This window comes from Eretmochelys imbricata, chromosome 8 (assembly GCF_965152235.1).
Source record: "Eretmochelys imbricata isolate rEreImb1 chromosome 8, rEreImb1.hap1, whole genome shotgun sequence".
Classification (NCBI taxonomy): Eukaryota; Metazoa; Chordata; order Testudines; family Cheloniidae; genus Eretmochelys; species Eretmochelys imbricata.
The window spans coordinates 21,049,924-21,073,716 of record NC_135579.1 but is presented as its reverse complement, the minus strand read 5'-3'; the positions used below and the strand labels follow the sequence as shown (position 1 = coordinate 21,073,716).

Sequence of the window (23,793 nt, the reverse complement as noted above, 5' to 3'; positions counted from 1 at the left end):
CAGGGGGTGTTGCAGCTGATCTGCTGTATGGGATCTTAAGATTGGAAGAACAAAGGGCACTGCAGCACGGCTAGAGGGTCTGCCTGCAGTATGCCTGGCTCTGGTGCTGCTAGTATCTCTCTTTTTCAGGAGCGCTCTGCTCGCTCTCAAAAATGCAAGTTGAAAAGGCCTTGAGAGAGTCGAGTATTATATTATTTAACTGTAATTAGATGTGCTGTATCAGTGGCTTGATTTGTGTCACTTACCTCTGTGTCACTCATAAACTTAATAGCCCTTCCAAACAGGAAGAATAAGGTTAGAGTCATTCAGTTTCTTTCTGGGTAAATGGAGACACAATGAGGCTGTAATGTGGGCTAATGGAGACGCTATATAATCCTTTATTTTCATGGGCAGAAGGAACAACAGGAGGGTGTTACATGCTCTCTAACTTTGATGGAATGGCAATCACTGTGACAGCCCTGTGGTCACTCTGCATTGAGGAAATGAATCCACACGCAGCCTTGCTCATTATGTGGCTTCCGCTGGTAACGTCAGAGCAATCTTTGGTTATTGCTGGGTTGCTAACTCATAAAGTCCAAACCTGGAAAGAGGCTTTAAGCATTTCCCTTTCCTGATTAGTCTGTTGGTGTGTTTGGCGTCCTCATTTGAAAGGGAGCACTTGAATACTTTTGTTTTATGGTTTTTTAATTGTTTTGGTTTTGATTTGTCCTTCGTTTTTTTCTGCTAAGCTTTTTGTTGTTTCTCATACATGGATTGTAGTGTGCATATGTGTATATTTCTCCTCATAGAGCTTGAAATAAATCCTGCTTCTTTTTGTTTGTGTTCTTGTTTTGTTCACTGGTGTCCTCGGGTAATGGTAGCACAGACTTATGCTACATCTACACTACAGCACTTACAGTGTCACAGCTGCACCGATGTAGTGGTGGACATGAGCCAAGCGGATGGGAGAGTGAGAGCTCTCCTGTCGGCTTAACTCCTGCTTCCGCCAGAGACCGTGGAGACATAGTGCTGTCTACACCAGTGCGTCGGTGGGTATAACTTATGTTGCTCATGGCTGTGGATTATTCACACCCTTGAGCGATGTAAATTATACCAAAGTAATCTGTAGTGTAGACAAGGACTTAGGGAAATGCTTGTGAAATGCTGCTGTTGCTTGTAAAACCAGCAGAGGAACATGGCATTATTTTTGTGTAGGACCTACAGAAAATCACAGGTTTAGTATTATTTCACAGTGACTAATGTGCTGTATGTAGTTATAAAAACAAACCTATAACTCTATCTTAGGTACTTACATGGCTCCCATTAGTGGACAGTCTGAGCGCCTCACAATCTTTAATCTGTCAGAGTATCCCTGCAGAATAGGGAAATATTCTCCCCATTTTACAGATGGGGACACCAGAGCAAAGAGACTCTGACTTGCGTAAGGTTACACAGGAAGCCTGTGGTGTAGCAGGGAATTCAACCTGGCTCTGCCAAGCCCCAGGCCACTGGACCATCCTTCCTTTCTGTTCTTCTCTGTGTGTGTGTTACTACGGATACATCCTTATTTGGAATCCATGAGAGCAACACTTTGATTGTTCTATTGTATTCATCATGGGCCATCAGACTTTAATTGGTACATAAAACTTAATATTTCATCTTATACTTTGTTAACCTTTGTCTGTGCCAATTTACAATGCTTTAATGAAAGATGGATCTTGAAAATAAATGGACTTCAGATTTTTCCATTTGATGAAAAATAACGCCTATGCCCTGTTGCGCTCTACAGCAGGGGTTCTCAGCTTTTTTCTTTCTGAGGCCCACTCCAACGTGCTATAAAAACTCCCCAGCCCACTTGTTTTACAACAACTGGTTTTCTGCACATAAAAGCCAGGGCCGGCATTAGGGGGTAGCAAGTGGGGCAGTTGCCTGGGGCCCCATGCCACAGGGGTCCCTGCGAAGCTACATTGCTCAGGCTTCGGCTTCAGCCCGGGGTGGCGGGATTCACAGCCACGGGATTCAGCTTCATGCAAACGGGCTCTGGCTTTCTGCCCCGGGCCCCAGCAAATCTAACGTTGGCCCTGGTTGGCGGACCCTCTGAAACCTGCTCCCAGCCCCCAGGGTTGCTCTAGAGCAGGGGTGGGCAAACTTTTTGTCTCAAGGGCCACATCTGGGTATGGAAATTGTATGGTGGGCCATGAATTCTCAGAAAATTGGGGGTTGGAGTGCAGGAGGGGGTGAGGGTCCAGCTGGGGGTGCGGGCACTGGGGTGGGGCTGGGGTTGAGGGTTGGGGGTGCAGGAGAGTGCTCTGGGCTGGGACCGAGGGGTTCAGAGGGCGGGAGAGGGATCAGGGCTGGGGCAGGGGGTTGTGGCGGGGGAGGGGGTCATGGATGCAGGATCTGGGTGGCACTTACCTCAAGCAGCTCCTGGAAGCAGTGGCATGTCCCCCCTCCAACTGGCAGGGGTGACGCTTAGGGCAGGAGCAACATGCAGAGCCCCCTGGCTGCCCCTACGCACGCTGCTTCCAGGAGCCACGGCACATGCGGAGCAGGGCAAGCTCGCGACCCTGCTCCCTGACGAGAGCTCGAGGGCCAGATTAAAACATCTGAAGGGCCGGATGTGCCCCCTGGGCCGTAGTTTGCCCACCCCTGCTCTAGAGGATTGCTGTTGTCTGTGGGGTTTGCCTATGGAACTGGCCCATTGGTTGTTGCAATGGAGTTTACTTTTGTACTTTTCTACATGGATACCAAGGGTTGCCCATTTGAGAGTCCAGATGTGGACTGCATTTTGGGACACTGCTGTGCTTCCATCACTGGAGAATGGTGCAAATGAGGGAAGAGTAGTGAAGGCATTTCTGGAAGCATGGCTTTGTGGTTAAAGCACAGGGCTGGGACTCAGAGGTGGTAGAGGAGAGTTTAATTATCCCCCATTTATGTGCATGGGGGAAACGGAACCACAGGGAAGGTAAGTGACATGCCAAAGGCCGTAATGACTCTGCGTCAGAGCCAGGATTAGAACTCTGGGCCTTCTGACTTCCAAGCCTGTGCTCATTCTCTCGGGCCATGCTGACTTGCTTAATAGTGCAGATGTGTTCTTTAGCTGCAGTACAGTGGAAGTTGGTTGTAGGATTTCTTTATTGTAGAGTGGAATGGTAGCTGCCAGCTGCATTTATAGCCAAAATCCCTTACGTTAATAGAACAGTCAAGGGAATTAGATCTGTCCCTATTTTCTGTCCTCCATTGCACATATGTATGCAAATGCACACACAAAGCTGCTGATTTTTGCAGTGTTGAGAGCTAAAGTGCTTCCCCATCCAGAGGTCTCAGAGATCCGTACCTAAAAAAAAAGGCCAGTGAAGCCCTTTGTGCGCACTCTCCCTTTGGTCTCCCTTTGGTGTGCTGAAGAAGGGCCCAGCTCAAATTGTCTAATTGGACAAAATGACCTAAATAAAAGACAGAAGAGAGTCCTGTTCTTACTCCTTAGCTGCCTCAGGTTATGACAGTCATGGAGGCTGTGATGCACTTGGAACACCTTCCTGCAAGATGACTGGAGCAGCCACGAGAAACTGAGTACCCTCCACTCCCACTGACATCCCTGGAACGTCCTCCTCGGTTGCAGACACATTCCTAATGGAGTAGAGAGGTCATGATACAAGAGCCTTACAATAAGGAGGGGAATCTTAACCCTTCTGGTCTTTCCCGCCTTGCTGTCCCAGCCAGTACTTGCAAATTGTACGAACTGCAAGAATGGACCGGGTCCTTTTTTAGATAAATCTACTAGAGGGTTTTCAAAGTAGTCAGTAGTCATGAGGGTGGTAGTTGTTAGTAGTTTTAAGCCCAGTTTGTAAGTTACTCTGAGATTCTTCAGGATGGAGGCTGGTTGTTTAAAGAAAAAAAAAATAGCAGGTTGACTTCCCAGATCACACTCAGTGAAATGCAAACTCTGAATAAGCACACACATGGTGAAACGTCAGTTGGACCTGCAACATAAAGGAAAACTAGAAAATTGTGAGAGGGCCCATCTGAGCCCTGGTGTTGCTGGAGCCCCTTGGAATGTAGAACCACTTTTCTCTTATTGCTGTGGAGACATGGTTTCAGCCCTACCCTCAGAACCTAACTGAATTTAATGCGGTTATGTGCAGACAGTCAAGACTCACCTGTATGGACTCGGAGAATTGGCTTCATTTCAGTCTCTCCTCCTGCTGAGTAGTTGTTCTGTGATTCTTTAACATTTTGTTTTTAAATCCCATCTTGTGTCCCCCCCCCCCCCCTTTTTTTTTTTTTAGATGCAGATGTTGGACAAGTTCCCAATGGAAGGAGGGCAGAAGGACCCCAAACAAAGGATCATCCCCTTTCTGCCAGGTGAGTAGGATGGACTCCATTGAAGGCAAACTCTGGTTTTGACATAATACACTCAAGTGGGGCCAGATTAAGAAAAGGTCTTGTTAGCAGCTCCCAATGCACACACAAGTATGACTTAAAGGTTGGAGTCATGAACAACATGTGAATTTGAAACTTCAGATGTCTGCATCCTCTCCATTGAAATGAACATGGGAATATTTTTAGTAATATGCAAAGTAAATATTAAACTCCTCAGCTCCCAGGGCTGCATCCACAATTACCTTCGAACTTGGACTCTCTGCAATATTTAGGCATTGGTTGCTGCCCATCCTGAATAGCAAATACATAGCCACTGCCCCCAGAAGACAGCCGTGTTGTAGGTAAGCAATCCTACCTTCACAAGTTCTGTAGATATCTCCTGGGTGGGTTTCAGTATCGACACCCCCAACAGAGCCAGGTCTAGCTGTGGCTCCCCAGGAACTGTTCTGTGCAGTTTGCAGTTGAGTGTAACTCTAGTTAAAGTGCAGAGAGACCTTAAAAGCAATCCACAGAAATGCAATACTGAAACAGGCTGACAGCTGTAACTTTCTCCTGCAATGTTAAGGGGCAGTTTTCCAAATTGGGATGTCTATGGTGCAGCAGCTGCCCCACAAATCCAACAAGCAACTGTGCAAATGGGTGCTCATGTGTCCAAAGTAACCTGTATAATTACCCATTTTGGACCTAATGGGTGCATGTGGTTTTTTTGTGTATGACACATTACTGCTGCTTTTGAAAATGTAGCCCTAAAATTGCCAGGGAGAGGAGCCCCTGAGAGGAGCCCCAAATCACATACCCATAGCCAATAGATTTGACCACAGATACTTTTTCCCCAGGAGCTAATGAAAATGGATGATACTTTAAACACTTCCAGAGAATGCAGCAAGTATATTTAGTGGAAACCATTATGATATCTTACGGAAATGCAGACGTTTAAGGTATTTAACTGCAGTCACAGGTGTCACTGCAGCATGGGCTAATGTTCCTGTGCTAGCTTTAATCTAGATAGCGTGGCTAAAAATACCAGGGAAGATGCAGTGACACAGGCTTCAGTGTGGCCTGTTCCAGCTCACTGGAGACCCTGGGTATGTATAACCCATTCCATGGTCCATGCTGCCATGTCTTCACTGTTATTTTTAGCCCTGCTAGCTAGATTAAAGCAATCACAATCGTACCTCCTATTGCAGTGTAGACATGGGGTTCCTTTCCTTTGAGTGGCGTGAAGATTCTGTTTTATTCCTCTTCATGAGCCAGGGCATATTTGTCGTTAAGAAACGGTGTCTGGGTTACCCAGGGAGGCATTTCTGGTTCTGGCTTCTTCCCTGATTGTAGCATCAGCAAAACCAGAGCAAGTCTGACATTAATCTGGAGGAAAAGGCACTGCTGTGCAACTTTTTCCTGCCAGTGGGGGAAGCCAAATTGGCAGAGGGCATGACTTGGAAAAATAGGGAGTACAGTTTGACTGCTCTCCGTTTGTGAAGAATCCCTACTCATTCCCATCAAAATGTTGCTATTTTTGGAAGGCAGGGATTGAGCTCCAGAGTGGCTGCCCTGAGCGCATTGTGTTTCGCAGCCTCACTTGTTGATTTCATTGCTGCTCATTCAAACTGAAAAAGTTCCTCTCTATTAAATTACTCTGCATTGGGATTTCAACTGTGGAAAAGGGTTGGAGCTGTCAGGAGGTAGAGCCTGGGCCTTGAGCCACACTGACATCCCTCCGTGGGCTGTGTGTGCACTTATTTCAACTTTATAGAATAGCAGTAACTGGTGTCCGGCCCACTGCTTTGGGCCCCCATGCAATAGACTAAAAGAATCCATCTTCAGATACAGCCTAACAGCCTGCCTTATGTTGCCCACCAAGAAAATTCATCCTTGTCCCAGGACCCCCAATTATCCCTGTAAATTCTTCAGTCCTCAAAGCTGTGGAAGGCAGAAGGGCCTTGCAGCGTGCTCAGAAGGTTTCCAAAGTCAAGAGCAAGTGGGGGAAGCAAATGCCAGAGCTGAAGGCCTGAGATGCAACTTACCAATTCAGATTCTGAACCCCTTCAGAGTCCAGGAGCACGTGATGTCAAGATAACAATATGAGGTCCATCTCTATTGCAAATTGGCTTAGTAGTGGTGGTGGTGTTTGGACAAAGGTCTACATAGTTCCAGAGGGTCATGAGGATGATGTTTGGTTTTGGGAGGAGGTATTATAATGCCAGTTGAGCTATGTATTATGGTCATGAGTGCTTTAGCAATGCCTAGAATATGCATATTTTTAGGTGCTTCACCCCTCTCCCTCCCAAGCCACCTAGGACAGAGTTGCCTGGTGACAAAAGATGCTAATGTGGGAGCAAGGGAGAAAACAGGTTGTACTCTGGAGAGAGGCCCCATCTCCTGACTTGGGGTGAAATTGTCTCTGGCTTGAAATGCACATCTTACTCCTGTGTTCATGTCCTTCCCAGCCTTCTCTGCAGGTTGCAGTCACTCTCAGTCCATACTCCTCCCAGAGGCTTACCTTGACACTTGCAGCTGTTGCATGCCCATCACAGAAGTAGAGTGATAGGGATGGTGGATAATGAATATTGTTGCATTTCACCTTTCCTGCTTTCACATGCTGGCACAGAATAATGGGTAGCTATGGCGTGAACATCTTACGGGGGGTATTCTCCCTGTTGGCTCCTGCACAATGTTCATTAGGTACATCACACTCACATCTGTCTAACCACACAGGGCTGCTTAATCCTCTCACTTGAGGGTAGCTGCTGTTAAGCAGTGTGCAGTCTGTAGCTTCTGCAGTGCTTCCTTTGGCATGTGTAGCAAGGAGACAGTAGCTGTCTATTGAGTTGGGTTATGGAGTTAGGGACGTGGCCTTATGTACCTGGTGAGGTAGCTTACTGGCAGAGTCTGCCTCCTGAGAGAGGTGTTGATTTGGCTTAGAAAAGTCTCTTAGTGGCTGGTAGAATTGTCAGGTACAGGAATAGTGCTGTATTTCTTCTGGTTCAGGTCTCCTCTTTCCCAGCTTGAGATGGCAGCATGTTATGTATTGTAAACCTCGAGATTTTGTGCTGTTTCCATCAAGATGCATAATCAGAGTGGGTCGAGTGCGAGGCAGAGCAGGGTCTGTTTCTCTGCATCTCATGCATCCAATATATGGTGAAACTTAGGCTTGCTGGGTTTTTGACTTGGTTCAGGCCTGAGAAACGGGTGACATCTACAGCTTACTTTTCTTCCCTCCCCCATTTGAGAAGCATTTTAGCGTCTGAGTTTCATTTCAGTGGTGATTTGGTTCCAATGGTCTGATTGAAATATGCTGCTTTCTGGGAAGCTGCCTATGGTAATGTTAGATGTGTGGCCTCTGAAGTCCTGAAAAATATCTCCTGCTATCCTATATGTTCCTCTGCTTGTAGCATTCTTAGCAAACCTGTAATTGTCTCGAACTCAGTGTCACCCGCAGGAACTGAGGAGATTCCCATCCTTCAGTGTCTATCAGAATGTTTTCCTGGAGGGGGAAGTGGTCCCATTATTAATACTTATTTTACAGCGTCCAACCCAGAGGAATTTTGTTGTTCTTCTGCTTTTGCTTTTGTTTGGTTATCGTAGCTTTATTTTCGTTGTGGGATTTGACTCATTCTTTTGAAGTCACTAGAGGAGACTTTGGGTCTTCAGACTTAAAGTAGGTTTTAGCTTTTCCCAGAGAATAACCTTGCAAGGGATGTAATTCCTGCCTTCTCTTCTCCCTACCCCCCACCCCACTCTAAAACAGGTGGAACAGTAATAAAGTTGAGTTGTTGAGAGAAACAGATGGGAAGAACAAGGGTAGACTGTGGGCTCTCTGGAGGAGGGATTCTCTCTGGCTATATCTGGATTGCACTTGCCTGAAGCATGTCTTGGGTGCTACTGTGATACCACTAACAGGATAAGAATATGTCCTCCAAGGCCACTGAGTCTGACAGCATTCAGGCACTATGCTGAAAATTCCGTTTGCTGCCATGCAGCAGAATTGGGAGGTGGACTCCTAGCTGCTTGTGTGCTGGCCTTGAGTCAGTGGCAGGTCCTTCATGTGATCGTTGTTTTGAGGGATGCTGCCCTCATGACCCCATGGCACACCTCTGGCTAGTCCTAGCTCACAGGACATAGTTAATGTTAATATGGACTCTTACGACAGAAGGAATGACGTAGCATTGACTAATGCATATGAAAAGTTATGGGAGGATTGTGCAAAGCTCTGAAAAGGTATCAGTCTCTGGCTTGGAGACAAAGTCCCCAGTGAACAGTTGCTGCTTGCTGAGTATCAATTCTGTGCTGTGCAATATACACGCGAAGGCCCAGTCTATGCCTGGAGAAGTTCACACGCTAAGGGTTACATGTTTGCTGGCTGAAGGATGATGAGATGGGGACCCCAGGAAAGAATTAACTAAGAAAACAAATGAGCTCAGTTGGGCTAGTTGTGTAGAGGATGTGCCAGATCTTTCAGGAAACGGCTTTTATAAGGCAAGTGGAGCCTTCCAAGCTCCGCACAACCCAAGTGGCCCAGAGCCTATTCCAGCCGTTCTGCTTTTCTGGAAGCATGAGTCTCTGCAAGGAGGGGTTGTGTGAGGCTCAGCTACTTTTGGTTGTGAAATTGCTTTTTAGGAAGCTTAATCAAGAGACGGCAGCAAACTCCAAAGGAAGAAAGGATTTAATAGGATACATTTTTAGAAAGCAGAATGTTGTCTCCTTTCTACCTTCCACCCCATCCCTCTCTGATCCAGCATCAGAACAATACTCTCACTTTGGGAACTTTTTATCTGCAAATACTAACAGCTCTCCACAAGGGACCTGGAAGTTAGATAGATGAATATGATCATTCCCTGTTTCCAGACAATGTTAAGTGACTTCCCCAGACCCCACAGGGTACTCTGGAGCTGGCAATAGAACAGAGTTTCTGGATCCTAATCCTGTGATCAGTTCACTGGTCACAGCTGTTTCAGGCATCTCGGACCCAGCCTAGTAACTAAGAGGAAATGATCACATAAGAGTTTGCTGCCTTAGTGCAGATGGTGAGCTCTTCAGTGAAGAGGAGATCATGGGTGGGACTGTTGGTGAAGTCTTGAGTAGATCTCTTCTCCATGCAGTTCCACTTCTGAGCTTTCAACACCAGTTGCTGAGTTTGGTGGGTTGCCAGGAATCCTGCTGACTTCATTAGGTAGAAGACTGCTATTCCCTCCTATCCTGTGTTTGCTCTCACCCTCCATCTCTGCAGCGGTCTCCTGCTGGGCACCTTCCTCGCAGTCCAGATGCGTGAAAGGAAGTCCCATCATTGCTGTTCCATGGATCTGCCAGTGGTGGAGGCAGTACACCAGAGTGAAGCCCTCTTCACTGCCCAGGAAGCAGAGATACTGGGGTTTGTCTCCTGGAATGCATAGAAATGAAATACATTCCCCACTGAGCCACCCTAAATAATGCATTTTATTGTCTTGCCATCCTGATATCAGCCTGTTTTGGGGGGAAATCCTTTTCCCCCCAGTCCCACAGATGGTCAGCATGTCAGCTGGAGTCTGGAAAGCTCCCCTCCTCTTACCCTCCCCTTCTGGAGGCCTTGCGCCTCCAATACCATCCTTCTGGCTGTGGAATATGGCACAGGGGAGTCTTTCCCTTTGTGTCTCAGAATAGCTGCTGCTTTCTCCATCTTTTACAAGGGTGAAGCACATGAGTGGGACTAGGCCTAGGATTGAACTCCCTTCACTATGACGCTGTAGCTAGGAATTGTAACTGGCCCTATTCTGAGCTTCCTTGAGATCCTTTAGAATGCTCCTATGTATCAGGTCACAGTACACATCCCTATAAACCTCCATGTTTATGGCCTGCCCAGGAACAGCTATAAATGCAGGCAGCCCCCACGCAAAGTTGTCCCTTCCTTTTACTGCAGGGCCAGGGCATCCACTCTCTTCAGAAGTTTGCCAGCCTGCTGCTAAGTCCAAGGCTCCTATGGAGGTTGTGGGAAGTGTTATCTTCCCCCATGTGCCTGCCCATTCCAGCAGTGGAACTAGGAACTGGCTTCTCGTTCTGGGGACCGACTGTGCGTGGTTTTTAAAGTGAATTGGAGCCCGTGGCAGAGGAAATCTGGATGTGATTTGAAAGGTGTGGAGAAGCGAATTCTTTCCGAGTCAGAGGGAGTCCTTCAGGGTAAAACGAAAGTCAGACGTTTTTCCACTCTCAAAATATCTGGCTTCTTTAATGGCTCTGATAAGCTTTGTGATACATTTATGGTTCTCTGCCCCTCCTGCTCCCTCAGGATCGAGTAACAATCTTCAGCTCAATGGGCGCCACAACCATGTTGCTGACTGAAATGCCTCTGCAATTTTCTTTTCCCTCCACTCCCTCTTCCCCAGTATGGATCTGACGTTGGCTTGAGAATTCCAGTGGGATGGAACAGAGTACACTGTCCCCTTCGCTCACCTGGCCTTTTCTAGAGGCTAATTTCTCTCTTGTGGGCTGCCCTCCTGCCCTCAGGGTGTCTCCTGCACAGCTGAGGGTAATTGTCTGTCAGCCCTTCTCCCACCATCTCCCCTGATATTTCCCAATCCCTGAGCGGGGTAGGTGAGACTTGAAGAGGTAGCATGTTTGCCATAGCGGGGCTGCACTGGGTCACTTTACAGCCCCCCACTCTAGACCTGCTACAGCACGACCTGTGCTATAAATCAGTCAATCAAATAAGAGTTGAGAGTAGCAGCCGTGTTAGTCTGTATTGGCAAAAAGAAAAGGAGTACTTGTGGCACCTTAAAGACTAACCAATTTATTTGAGCATAAGCTTTCGTGAGCTACAGCTCACTTCATCGGATGCATAAAGTTGAAAATACCTCAAATAAGAGTGAGGGGGCTTTGATGGGCTATATAGGGCATTTCCTTCAATGGTTTGCCACAGCAAGGCCCCTAGCCATTGGGTTGTCAAGCAGGGAGAAGGGCTCCAATAGAGTTTTTAAAGGGAAAGCGTGTCTCTGGTCTCCCTGGGTCCTCAACTGCCAGGGATGAAGCTTCTCTGGCTTTATTTCTGCTGGTCACTGTGCTCACTGGTGGTGCCCACTCTGCCAGCTCCCCTTGTGGTCGCAGCTGTTGGAGCTGTAGTATAGACAGGGCTCAAGCCCTACAGTGGTGGTGAAAGATGTGCCCCATTTTTGTGTCTGCCTCTTGCCTAGTCAGACCTTTGTGTGCTGGGAGTGCCCCATTGCTGAGCAGTCAGTTGCAAGTGCAGGAAGGCTGCTTTCTCCCCGCCTGGATGTGCCTTCTTTTGTTCTAGTGCAATCTCTTTGTCCTGCAGGCTTGTGCATGTGTGTCTCTGTGCTTGGGCATTAGGCCAAGCAGCTAATGTTAAATAATGACTCAGCAACTCGATCAGTTAACGGCATTTGAAAACTGCTGCATAATTACTACCAGAAGAGCTGCTTGTCTGCTGCCCCGCCTTCAGCACTGAGGAAGTGGCGATGGGTTTTCCCAGAATGTTGTAGCTGGGGAGGCAGGGAAGAGGGGATGACTGTAGTGTTCTGAACATGTCCTCTAAAGGCAGATTTTGAGCCTTCTGTGTAAATACAGCTCTGCCAATGTATCTTGATCATGACCTGCGGTGACCCCAGCTAACCCATTTAGATGCATCCAGCTCTACCTATGTCATCTCTCCCGCCTCTTTCCTTCCCATCCTCAATGACCTCTCTCAGGATTTTGCCAATGCTCCGGCCTGCCAGCCCCACCTGTGGATGTAAAGCAGGCCCATGATTAATGATCTGAGAGAGAGGATGGTCAGCATGCAGGGGAGGGAGGAGCCTCTGCGCTGCTCTCCAGTGCCACCTATTTGCTGAAGAGGCCACATGTGTATGTGTGTTCATGGGGATTTGCAGCGATGTGGTGGCCAGCAGATAAACCAAAGCCCCCACGATGGTGATTTGTCAACCCTGATTCTCAGTGCAGCCCAGGACCCAGAATTCCTGATTGGTATCTGAAGGCCCTGGCCTTAGTGTGTGCATGACCACTGGGGATTGAGGTGGATGGTACAGGTGTGAGGTTTGGGATGTCTGGTTCTGGATGAGATGGGAGGGAGGGAGCCATTCAGCTCAGTGAAGCAATTGGGGTGTAGGAGAGTTCTCTTGGAGTTGAAGGAGCGTCTCCTGTTGAAAGGACTTTGTAAGCAGTGTCCAATTGAAAGTGTTTCCAGTGGCTGAGAAGGTCTCAAGACTACGGCTGGCTTTGAGGTAGGATTTACAGAGGTGCTGTCCTGTGATTTTTACAGTCTTCCCTCATCCCTGTGGGGCAAACAGCCATAAAGTCTCTCTCCTTTTATTTTCAGTGGCTCATTGCAGTTAAGGAAAGGAAATGGAAGGAAGCTTCAGAGCTATTTAGATTGTATCAAATAGCCCCAGAGAGGGAGCGGGGGAGAGCATGAAGTCGCTGCCTGACGGCCAGAGCTGTGATTCCAGTCCAATGCGGAGACCTGCGGAAGAGCTCTGTGTAGGCTCAAAAGCTTCTCTCTCACCAACAGAAGCTGGTTCAATAAAAGACATTCCCTCCCCACGTCGCGTCTCTGAGATCGACCACTGTCTGCCCTGACTCTGCTGAGCTGAAGAGACAGGCTACTTCTTGCTGGCTTAGGGCACGTCTTCACCGGCAATGTTAAAACACTGCCGCGGCAGCGCTTTAACATGTCTTGTGTAGTTGCGGCAGAGCCCTGGGAGAGAGCTCTCCCAGCGCTCTAAAAACCCACCTCCACGAGGGGTGTAGCTCCCAGCACTGGGAGTGCTGCTCCCAGTGCTGGTGCACTGTCTATACTGGTACGTTACAGCGCTGAAACTTGCCGCGCCCAGGGGGGTGTTTTTTCTCCCCCCTGAGCGAGAAAGTTGCAGCGCTGTAAAGTGCCAGTGTAGACAAGTTTTTAGAAGCTCTACGGTTGAGGCCAAATGGTGGACGTTGTGGTGGGGTTAGTGCATAGCAGAGCCACCCCATCCTCAGGCCTCCATTTAAGAACTTGCTGTTTGCCCAACCATTTTGACCGACCATCCTTAGCTCCATGGGGTGTAAGTGCATGGTACCCACTAGGAGTAATGCAAACCAAAGAAGCTGCTTTACTTGTGTGTGTGTGTGTGTGTGTGTTGACTCTAACACTTTAAAAAAAAACAAACCCCCAAAAAACGCTTGACTCAGTACAGAAAATCATCAGAAGTCTGTTCTGTTCCTTTTCTTCAGGTAGCTAAAAGCCTCACTTGTTTTGGCAGAAACCCTTTTATCTCTGAGTAGTCTGGATAACTTGGCAGCAGTAGGAGATGGAATGGCAGCTTTTGGCAGCTGGGTGCTGTATAATGCATTAAAGTTACAATACTTAGCCTTGATTTGAAAAGGCTGGCGGGGGAGGGAGGGGGGAAGAGGAGGAGAGAGAACAGCGGGATGAAGATTTGCATAGACTGCCCTTCAAACACCTTTGGAGTCCATCCTAAATGGTGTGCAGATGTTGATTTCCCCATTTTTCTGTCTGCTCTTTTCCTATCATGGTGGTGGGTGTGGGGAGAGGTGTGCTATGAATTGCTATTGCAAATCCCCCATGGTTACTTATACTTCCTGCTTGGAGATGTCTGGAAAGGTCTGTAGAGGAGCTAAGTATTTATTATATTGTTTTGGGGTTGATGTTTGAAAAAATTTGGTTTGTTTAGTCTGGAGAAGAGAAGACTAAAGGAGGGACATAAGTCTTCAAGTGCATAAAATGTTGTTATAAGAGGAGGGTGATAAATTCTTCTCCTTAACCACTGAGGATAGAGCAAGAAGTAATGGGCTTAAATTGCAGCAAAGGAGATTTAGGTTAGACATTAGGAAGAACTTCCTAACTGTAAGGGTAATTAAACACTGGAACAAATTGCTTGGGGAGGTTATGGAATTTGTGCCGATGGAGATTAGACATGTTAAACAAACATCTGTCAGGGATAGTCTATATAATTCTTTGTCCTGCCTCAGTACAGGGGACAGGACCTATTAAAGTCTCTTCCAGTCCTACATTTCTCTGATTCTAGAGGCATCTCTACACAGAGACATTGAGATTAAATGGTAATTAAAGAGAGTCATGTCCAAAACTGCGTATAAACAAGAAAGCTATTTTTTTTCCATAACCAAATTAAATTTTGTTGAGTTTGGGAGATTAGGAGGAGTTGTCCTTGCTCTTGTCTGGCCTCATAGTGTTTCACATTGGAGATGGTGCTCCTTCCTTTCTCTCCAACGTTCATGCTTCTCCAACATCCTGCTGCAGAGCCACCTTGTTGCCAACTTTGAAATTGTTTGTACTGGGGAGACATCATCCCTTCCCTTTTCCCCTCCTTCACTGGTGTCCTGTAGTGCAAACTTGTTACTTCCTGTTACTCTACCCGCTATTACCTTACTGATTGGAGCTAGTATACATCCTCCAATGGCTGACCCTGAATTCATGCCCTTTTCTGCAATGTAACTGTGTCTGTGTCTACCCTTTTGATTCTACTTATTGCTCTTCTGGCCCTATTCCAACAAGCCAGTGCATTAATCAAAGCTAATTTCCCTTTTGCCTTGGCCCATCTCCCTGTTTCTCTCCAGCTGCATTTCTTTTAGCTTCTGTAAACCCTGTGCCCTAATCTCACACTCCTGTGCCTACTGCAGCCCTGCTGCTCCCTTGGGCATGAAGGAATTTGGTGCAAGGGGGAGAAGAAATAAACCACCCAGCAGATCTGTAGGATAGGGAAGTGAGCCAAGTACCATATTAAGGGCTCTTAAAAACCCTGAGGCAGCCAAATAACTTCAAAGTAGGGATGGGATGGAACCTGATGTGAAGTATTGTGATTGCTTTATTCATACTATGGATTTCTCTAGCACCTGAGGATCTCAAACCACTTAATTAAGTCTCACAGGGCAGCATTGTTATCCCCATTTTACAGATGTAGATAAGTGATGTGTGTCCAAGGGCCCAGTGCAAAATCCTGAACCCAGGTCTTCAAGCTCGCATCCCACTGATTCAGCCATAAGTCCACCATTTCTCTACAGGCCAGTGGTGTAGTGGGGCCAGATTATGATGGAAAAGCACTTTTGTCACATGGAGGATGCCATTTTAGAACAAAATGGTGTTCTCCGCACAGTGTGTCCTCCAGTAGATGACCGTTCAGGTCTACGTCAGGGTTTTATAGCTGTTCTTGGCAGCATGGAGAGATTCTGCTTTTTCCTAATTTAGACATTTTGATGTAAATCAACTTTTTATTAAAAAATAAATTTTCTGTTTAGGAAGCATCAGAACTGGGAGAAATGCAATGTGAGAAAGGAAAGGGAATTTGTTGAAGGTTTGTATATTCAGCCACTGAAATAATTTTTAGATCACCATTTATTTGTTTGTTTTAACATTTAAATGTTCCTCTCAGAGGTTGGTTTGTTTTAGACATTTATAATGTGCCCATCAGCAACTACATCTCGGCACACTGACAAGTTACAAATGAAATTCCAATTTCTAATGATGGTCAACAAAACCTTTTTGACCCATTAATCTTTGTGAAATCATCATTAGAATAAGAGTACAGGCAGAAAATCTACTTACCCATTTTTTTACCTTGATGGCTGATGTGAATGAAAAACTGTTGATAATTTACTTGCCTGCTGGGGAAAAAAAATAGTAGCCACCCACGGCAAGGAGATTAACTAGAGGCTGGTAATTCCTGCCCCTCCACTCTCTGGTATCTTAGCAATAAATACTTTCCAAGCTACTGATCTGCAAGAACTAAAAACCAGACTGGAGAAGGAAGCATTTGAGCAATGTCCTGGCCCTTGTGAGGGAATAGTGTAGATTGGAGCCAACCTGGTGAAGCTAAGAGCTATGCAAGCCTTTATAGCACTGTTTGGTTTGGTTTTCTAGTCTTGTTCGGGAATAATATCTGAGCCACAAATGCTCATGTGAAAATGTGCATGCATGATGGGGTTGTGCTGTTACTCCCATGGAGCATGTGATGGTAGCCCCTTGGAGGAGAGAGTATTTCAGGTTGCTCAACCATGATCATTCTGATCAGTGAAAGAGTAGCATTGGTAACCATCCAGTCGATCTCCGCTGGTATGGTGGTGGCGTTGGGGTTGGGGGAACGAAAAGAATGGGTAATTCCAAGGTGTGTGTGTAGGTGATGGAGAGATGAGTGGAGGTAGGTATTCTAGTGTTGGGGCTAAATCTCCTTCTGGGGCTTGAGAGTAGATTCAAATGGCAGCTCATATCACAGGTGATCATGATGCTGGTCTAACTTCAGTCCCAGCTGGATGCTGAGGTACAATTCTTTAAAAAAAATAATCCTACCGCTGATTCATTGCTTGGGGGGTGAGGGAGGGAGACCAGGACTGAGGTGCATCTGCAGAGCTGTTGGAGGGAGATAGCTTGCACTGCACCCACCAACAGTGCAAGTCCTTTACTTTTTCTCAAGCACTAAAACTCCCCCTAACTCAGGGGGTAGAGTTGGCATTTGCTTGATGATTATCTCACCATCAAACCTGAAAACTTCAATTCAAATCCCGAAAGCTCCTGGAAGGCTGGAAGTTCTGAGACATGTGTTATTGGTCCCAGCTATTGGGCAATAGCTGCGGTGGTTTCAATTACAATATGAAAGCTAACAGCTGGGGTTTAAAGGAGTTTGATAGTGCAGTCTTGAGTTGTGACACTTCGAATTGGGATTTGCGTCTGTTCTAGCTCAATGTGGGGGGCAGGTTTCTCCCTCCTAAGTAAACGCATATCTCTTTCATGATCTCTCTGCTAGTGGCCTGTGTCTCTTTAAACGCTGGAGAAGCTGTGCTCAGCAAAGACAGATTGAAGCTTTTAGGACTAATTAGACTTCAAAGAAAAACTGCCTGAGCCACAAGTGAGAGGGGAGGAAATGGAGTAGCTGAAGGATTCCTTTAAAGGAGAATAAAAATAAACCCCAGACAGGAAGGAAAGCCCGATAGGGTCTGAATCTGATCTGCAATCCCACAAGTCTCGCTCTGGGGACCTTCTCCATTCAGGAGCTACAAAGAGAGAGACCCTCTGTCCAAGGCTTTGTCTACACTACACATTCTGACCTCCAGTTAAGATCTAGGGTAAAATGCAAACGTTAGAATCTGGGAACAAATGCTTGGGGAATATCCATTCTTGCCTTTACAAAGGGGTTAACCGTGGCCTGATCTACACTTAAGATGAAGGTCGACATAGTTACAGTTCTCAGAGGTGTGAAAAATCCATGCTGCTAAGTGCCATAGGGTTGCCGACCTAACCCTCCGTGTCAGTGCAGCTAGGTCAATGGGAGAATGCTTCTGTCGATCTAGCTAGTGTTGCTCAGGGAAGTGGTGTTCGTACGCCCTTGGGAAAACCGCCTTCTGTCAGTGTAGGCTGTATCTACACTACAGGTTTATGCTGCCACAGTTACAGCAACCTAGCTATACCAATATAGTCTCCGTGCTGTAGACGTACCCTTTGTTCAACAGTCAAGTTACATCTGCATTACAGAGGCTATACCACCATAGCTGTAGCCCCTATTGTAGAAGCAGCGTATGCTGACAGGAGGAGGTTTTCTGTCGGTGTAGGAATACCACCTCCCCGAACAATGTTAGCTACTTCAACAGAAGTGGTCTTCCATCAGCCTAGCTGCATCTACACTGGGGTTTTTGCTGACATAATTCTGTGTTTTTTTTCCACACCCCTGCCTGACATAGCGATGCCAATGTAACTGTTCATTGTAGGCCACAGATTGCTTTTCCCTACTTCCCACAAATTAAAATCCACTCTAACTCCCTCCACTCCCCTTCTTTTTGCAAGCACACACCCTCTTTTGGGGTCTGAGGCCAGGTTATTGGCAGGAACTGGTTATTGACAACTCAAGCAAACTAATATCTGTCCTTGCTTCTTCCTACTCTCCTGCTCACCCCCATCTCCTCCTCCCCATTCCAGTTCCTGGTCTCTTATGTGCTTGCAAAGCTCCATGCGCCCCTTAAGCTCACAGGCCAGTATTTGCAAATTGCATAATAGCAAATTGTTGATTCTGGTGCCTTGATTCAAAATATAGCTGACTTTCCCCAGGATTTTCAGGAATTGGGAATTGAGCCCTCGGTCTTTTGTCGTCAACTTCTTTGCTATAGATTACAAAAAGGGTGAAACAGAGCGATTAAGGGTAGGGGGAGAACAGCTGGAAGACCCCTGCACAGGGTCATGTTTTGAGGCTACTACATCCATTGCAGTCTGTTGGGAGAGGACCACCCTCTGGGAGTGCAGAAACAGACAAAAACCCATGACCACATGTATGCTGATCTTGTTTGGCAGCTGAACTGTAAAGATGAGACTTGGGAGACAGAACTCAGCATGTTAATCTCCAAAACCACAGTGGCTGTTTGTACCTTTTGATTTAGCAATGGTTAGATGCCTGGGAGGGGTAGCACTTCTCGTGTGCTCTGAAGTGATACAAGCCATTCTACCACCTCCTGGACACGCACAGCAACACCCTGGATAAGTGAAGAGACATAAGGACACATCTGGTTGGGGAATTTGATCGGATTTTTCTTATGTTGGGCAGGAGTATGGAAAAACGCACCCCTAAGCACCATAGCTGTGCCGACCTATCCCACAGTGTAGATGCATCTATATCAATGCAAGAATGCTTCCGTCGCCCTCATTACCGTCGCTCAAGTAGGTCATGCAGGCTGCATCTATACTCTGGGCTTATGTCGGCATAGCTGTGGTGATCTATTTATGCCCATGTTGTTTCCACAGTGTAGACATGCCCTTAGTAATTTCAAATGTGCATCTCTCCAAAAGTATGCTTGGTGGGTTGAGGAGAGGTTCTTCTGTGTGGGCAAAGGGGTTCTTGGCAATTCCAGTCTTTGCTTACATTGAGGATAGATTCTGATCAGTTGATTTGAGGGAAATGATGTCTGATGGAACAGCCTTGATAACTTGCACTGCTCTTGTTCCTCTTTCTCACTGCAGGGAAGATCCTCTTCCGCAGAAGCCACATCCGGGATGTTGCCGTCAAGCGTCTGATCCCTATTGATGAATACTGCAAGGTAAAGGGAGTTTTCTATCTTAAACTGAAGACTTCTAGCCTGTGATATAGGCATGATTTGAGCTGGTCCTTCTCTGTTGGTGATAGTGGTTCCATTTCTGGGAGGGGGCAGCACATGGTGTTGCACTTAATTGTGCACTTCCACCAGCAGTAGCTTGTGCTAACGTACCACCTCCTGCCGTGAAATTAGCTGGTGGCCTTGGGTCTGGTGCCGCGCATCCATTCCATGCAGGTGTAAAAACATCCCATGGGTACCATCTCAGACAGAGGGGTCAGTGCTGTGGTTTTGGAGGCCTAGAGATTGCAGCGTGGTAGTGACCTAGTTGCTCACCATGCACTCTCCACTCTAGTTCTCCTTAATTTTATTAATTTTTTTTTAAATCCCTTCTCAGGCTACAAACGAGAAGCAAATGGCCTGGTAGGGGCTCTGGTGGCTAATGGTTAAATTCACTAGCTAGCCTATCCTGTTGGTTTCAAATGTTATTACTATTGAGCAGAGTCCAGTCCTTATCCTTAGAAGATGGGTCTCCGTCACAGAACTGGTACTGTCTCTAGCTTCGGGGATAACAGAGGGTTCTGTGCAGTGGACTGAGATATGTTGGCAGAGCTGCGTGGGGTGCCCAGCACCGGAGCATCTTACTCTTAGGGCACCATGGAACTTTATACAATAATGTTAAAACTCATCTGTGCAAGAGGTGAAGCTTTTTCAGGCATCAGCTGAAGACCGTGGAACAAACCCCCAGAGGAACTAAGGACCTTCCACTCTAAGTGCAAGATGTATTTCTTTGAACATGCCTTCTCTAAACATAATCGTGTGTGTGTGTGTGTGTGTGTGTGTGTGTGTTAAATAAAAGTTCCAGAACAAAACACTCAACTGCATACACCTCTCCCCCGGCGAGAAGATGAGAGAACAAACCCAACACAGGTGTTAGTAGCTTTGTTTAATGCCCTCCTGCTCCGCGCTCCAATACTATGGGGTTGAGCGCAGCATAAGAGCCAGAATAGAATAGAATTGCAGGGGATGATACAGATCAGAACTCAGGTGCATTGACCAGAGCTCTGAGGGAGGGACCCTGGGACTGGAATTGCAAGGGGTGCTGAAGGTCAAGACCAAGACGCATCAGCAAACATGTCTGGAGGCATAGCACTGGGCTAACGTGCTGCAGCTCAGAACTGCTGAGGTGCATTAGCTGCGTTACTGCAGGGTAACAGGCAGGATTGGAACAGCAGAGGTGAAGTACAGGTAGCCTTGAGGCATATTGCCAAAGCTGGGGAGGTCGGGGGAAGCTTACACGGCAACTGGCTGGCTCTTGCTGGTGTGATCAGTCCCCTGTTTTCAGGGACACTAAAGTGTGCCAGCTACATAGACACACGCTTGCCCATAAATTTAATTTTAGGGAGGAAAAAAGTCCCTAAGTGATAAGAGGCTGCAGCTGTCTGTTTGGAACGATGCAGTTAATGGCATAAAATATAATTAATCCATTTGACTTAATAAATGGGACATAATGGCTGATGTTATATGACCCACTTAGACAACAGCTTTCTCCTCCTCCAGTTAATGCATTGCCAGGTAATAAAGTGTGCACTAAGCCTGGCCTTCCAGTTCCTGCTACTTAACTGTGAAGCTGCTAGAGGGGTGAGGGGCTAAGCCATCATAGAAGTGTGCATGGCATGCTATTACCATGGGCGTCTCAACCAAAGTCCCTGCTGTCCCTGGCATTTCTGTTATTTTGGGCTGACTTCACATTCACCACCACAGTGGGAGTATAATATACACTCTCAGCAAAAAAAAAAAATCCCTGAGTTTGCTGTGGTTAGGGTGGTGTTTAGTGAGTTCTGAGCATTACGGGAACACAGCTTAACCAGATCCCCCACAAAATACTAGGTAATATCTTGTCCTTTGTTTTGTCTCTCCTGGGAGAGGCGTGAGGCGGCGCCGTTCCCTCAGAAAGCTCTGCAAATCCTCCTCTCTTGGCTGCAAAGAAGGCCGGTGAAATCCTGGACTGAAAACATGCAAAGGCATCGCCCCACCAAGCAGGAAGAGAATAGTCCCTCTTTATAAAGCCACGGTCCAGCTGCACCCAGAATTACTCTCTTGCTAGCAGAAAGAGCTTGACAGATTGGAGGGAGGTCAAAGAAGAGTAGCAAAAATGATCAGGGTGCTGGTGAGATTGATTCCTAAAGTCAGATTTAAAAGAGCTAAATACAGTGTATTCTCATCCCGTTTCCCCCGTGTCCTACACTAAATAACCCTTTCCTCTGTGTTGGTGGTAATATTAGTAAGTTTGAGAGAGAAAATGTTGGCTGAATAACTGGTAAAAGAGTTGTGACTGGGGGATCCTCTCCCAAGCCCGGTCGCTTGGGAGTCTTAAAATGAAACTGGACAGAGCTCTAGAAAATGCCCTTCAGACTGCAGTCATGCATCAACCCCTGTAAAATGGCTCATCCATCTGAATAGGTCATTTCCTATCTGTCTTCTATGAATAACCTTTCCCTGCCGGTCTCCTCACTCCAACCACCATGCTCCAAGCCAGACAAAATTGGATGAGTTTCTCTTTGGAGCCTGTTCTTCAAATTGCCCTTAAGAATGAGTTGTGTGGCTGAACCTATCACCTCGATAGTGCTCTCAGCCACTCCCAGCCTGGTGGAGGGCAATGAATCCTCTCAGTCTCCTACATGGCAGGGCTGTGCACTAATCATAAGGCAGATGGCCCTTGATTTCCATCCTCCTAGGACAAGCTGTGTTTTACTGCCATCATTTCCAATGCAGTAAGGGTGGAACCTTCTCTGGACTGGGGCTGGTCACTTTACCAGGGTCTGAGGGATTCTGCATAGAGCACAGGGAATGGAGTCCTGTGAGCAGCACCTCAGTGGAAATGTTGCCAGCAGAAAACCTGAATAGTTGCCCGCACCCACAATCTCCGGAGTGGACAGTTGTTTCTATATCCCATTTCTTATGCTGGCTGGCATGCTGTCTCAATTCCTTGTCAGGCAGTATCACCCCCACTGCTTGGTGGCTCTGCCTGTCCTGGCTGTGGTGGTGATCAGTGTCTGTGCAATGGCAGGCCTAGAGTTGCCAACCCTCCCAGTTTGGCCAGAAGCCTCCCGGAATCGGGCTCAAGCTCTCATAGGCTACTGAAGCCAATCTGGGAGATTTTAGGCTGCTAAAAGTCCAGTTGTGCAGTGGGGCTAAGGCAGGATCCCTATCTACCCTGGCTCCATGCCGCTCTCTGAAGTGGCTGGAATGTCTGGCAGCGGCTGCTAGGAGGAGGCATGGCCAGGGGGGTCTCTGCGTGCTGCCCCCGCTCCGAATGCTGACTCTGCAGCTCCTATTGGCCAGGAACGGGGAACTATGCCCAATGGGAGCTGCGGGAGTGGTGCTTGCAAGCAGGGGCAGCATGCATAGCTGCCTGGCTGCCCGTGAGACTAGGGGCCACCGCCAGACATGCTGCTGCTTCTGGGAGCCGCCTGAGGTAAGCACTGCCTGGCTCCGGAGCCTGCACCGCGAATCCCCTCTTGCATCCCAACCCCATGTCCCAGCCCCCTCCCACACCCAAACTCCCTCCCGGAGCCCACACACCAAACCCCCTCCCACACCCCAACCCGCTGCCCCAGGCTCAGCCCAAAGCCCTCTCCCACACTCCGAACTCCTCAGCCGCACCCTGTCCTGCACCCCAAACCCCTGCCTCAGCCTGGTGAAAGTGAGTGAGGGTGGGGGAGAGCAAGTGATGAGGGAGTGGGGCTGGAGGGAGTGGGGGTGGGGCCTTGGGAAAGGGGTGGGGCAGGGGTGTGGCCTTGGGCAGAGGGCGGGCAAGAGTATTTGGGTTTGTGCAATTAGACAGTTGGCAACCCTAGGCAGACCTGTTTCGGGAAAGGCTATGGGGGCAGAGCAGACAGGTCAATAAATACTCAGGTCTGCCTCTGGGAGCAGCCTGGGGTGCTGCACGCAGGGCTATGTTCCTGGTGCAGGGGCGAGCTGAGGTTCTTATGGTTTTGTTCGTACCCCTGTCTCAGGGCCCTTGGTGTGATGGGTGTGGCTGAAGGAGGATTGTGGGTACGAAGCTGAGGATTGTCTGTCAGTCATATATCAGGGTGGGCCCTGCTTCCAAACCTTCTTTCTGTGATATCATGTCACTCTTCAGTTCCCCCCCCACCTTCCCAACAATGAGCACTGTACAGCTACATGTGTCCCCTTTGCCTACGTATGTATTACAGAGCCCTAGCCAAGTCTTCCTCCCCTCCAGCCTCAACTGGGCTGAGACAGTAAGGGAAATGATGTGTGTGGTCCAAAGGAAATGGTGCTATTCTAGGCACCATCCCCTCCACCTTCTGCAGAGACCATGACATTGTTGCTCGCTCTCATTCTCTCACACTTGGCAAGTCCCACTTCTAAAATGTGTGTTGCTGCAGCCGGCTTCCT

General features: G+C 47.6%; 1 protein-coding gene across 1 annotated transcript in view; it reads left to right on the top strand.

Moving 5' to 3' along the window:
* SH3PXD2B (SH3 and PX domains 2B) overlaps positions 1-23,793 on the top strand; it is a 119,818-nt gene that overhangs the window by 56,113 nt on the left and 39,912 nt on the right. The window contains exons 3-4 of the mRNA XM_077825029.1: positions 4,266-4,341; positions 19,298-19,374. Of these exons, the coding sequence (XP_077681155.1) occupies positions 4,266-4,341; positions 19,298-19,374 (153 nt within the window). The remainder of the gene's footprint in view (positions 1-4,265; positions 4,342-19,297; positions 19,375-23,793) is intronic.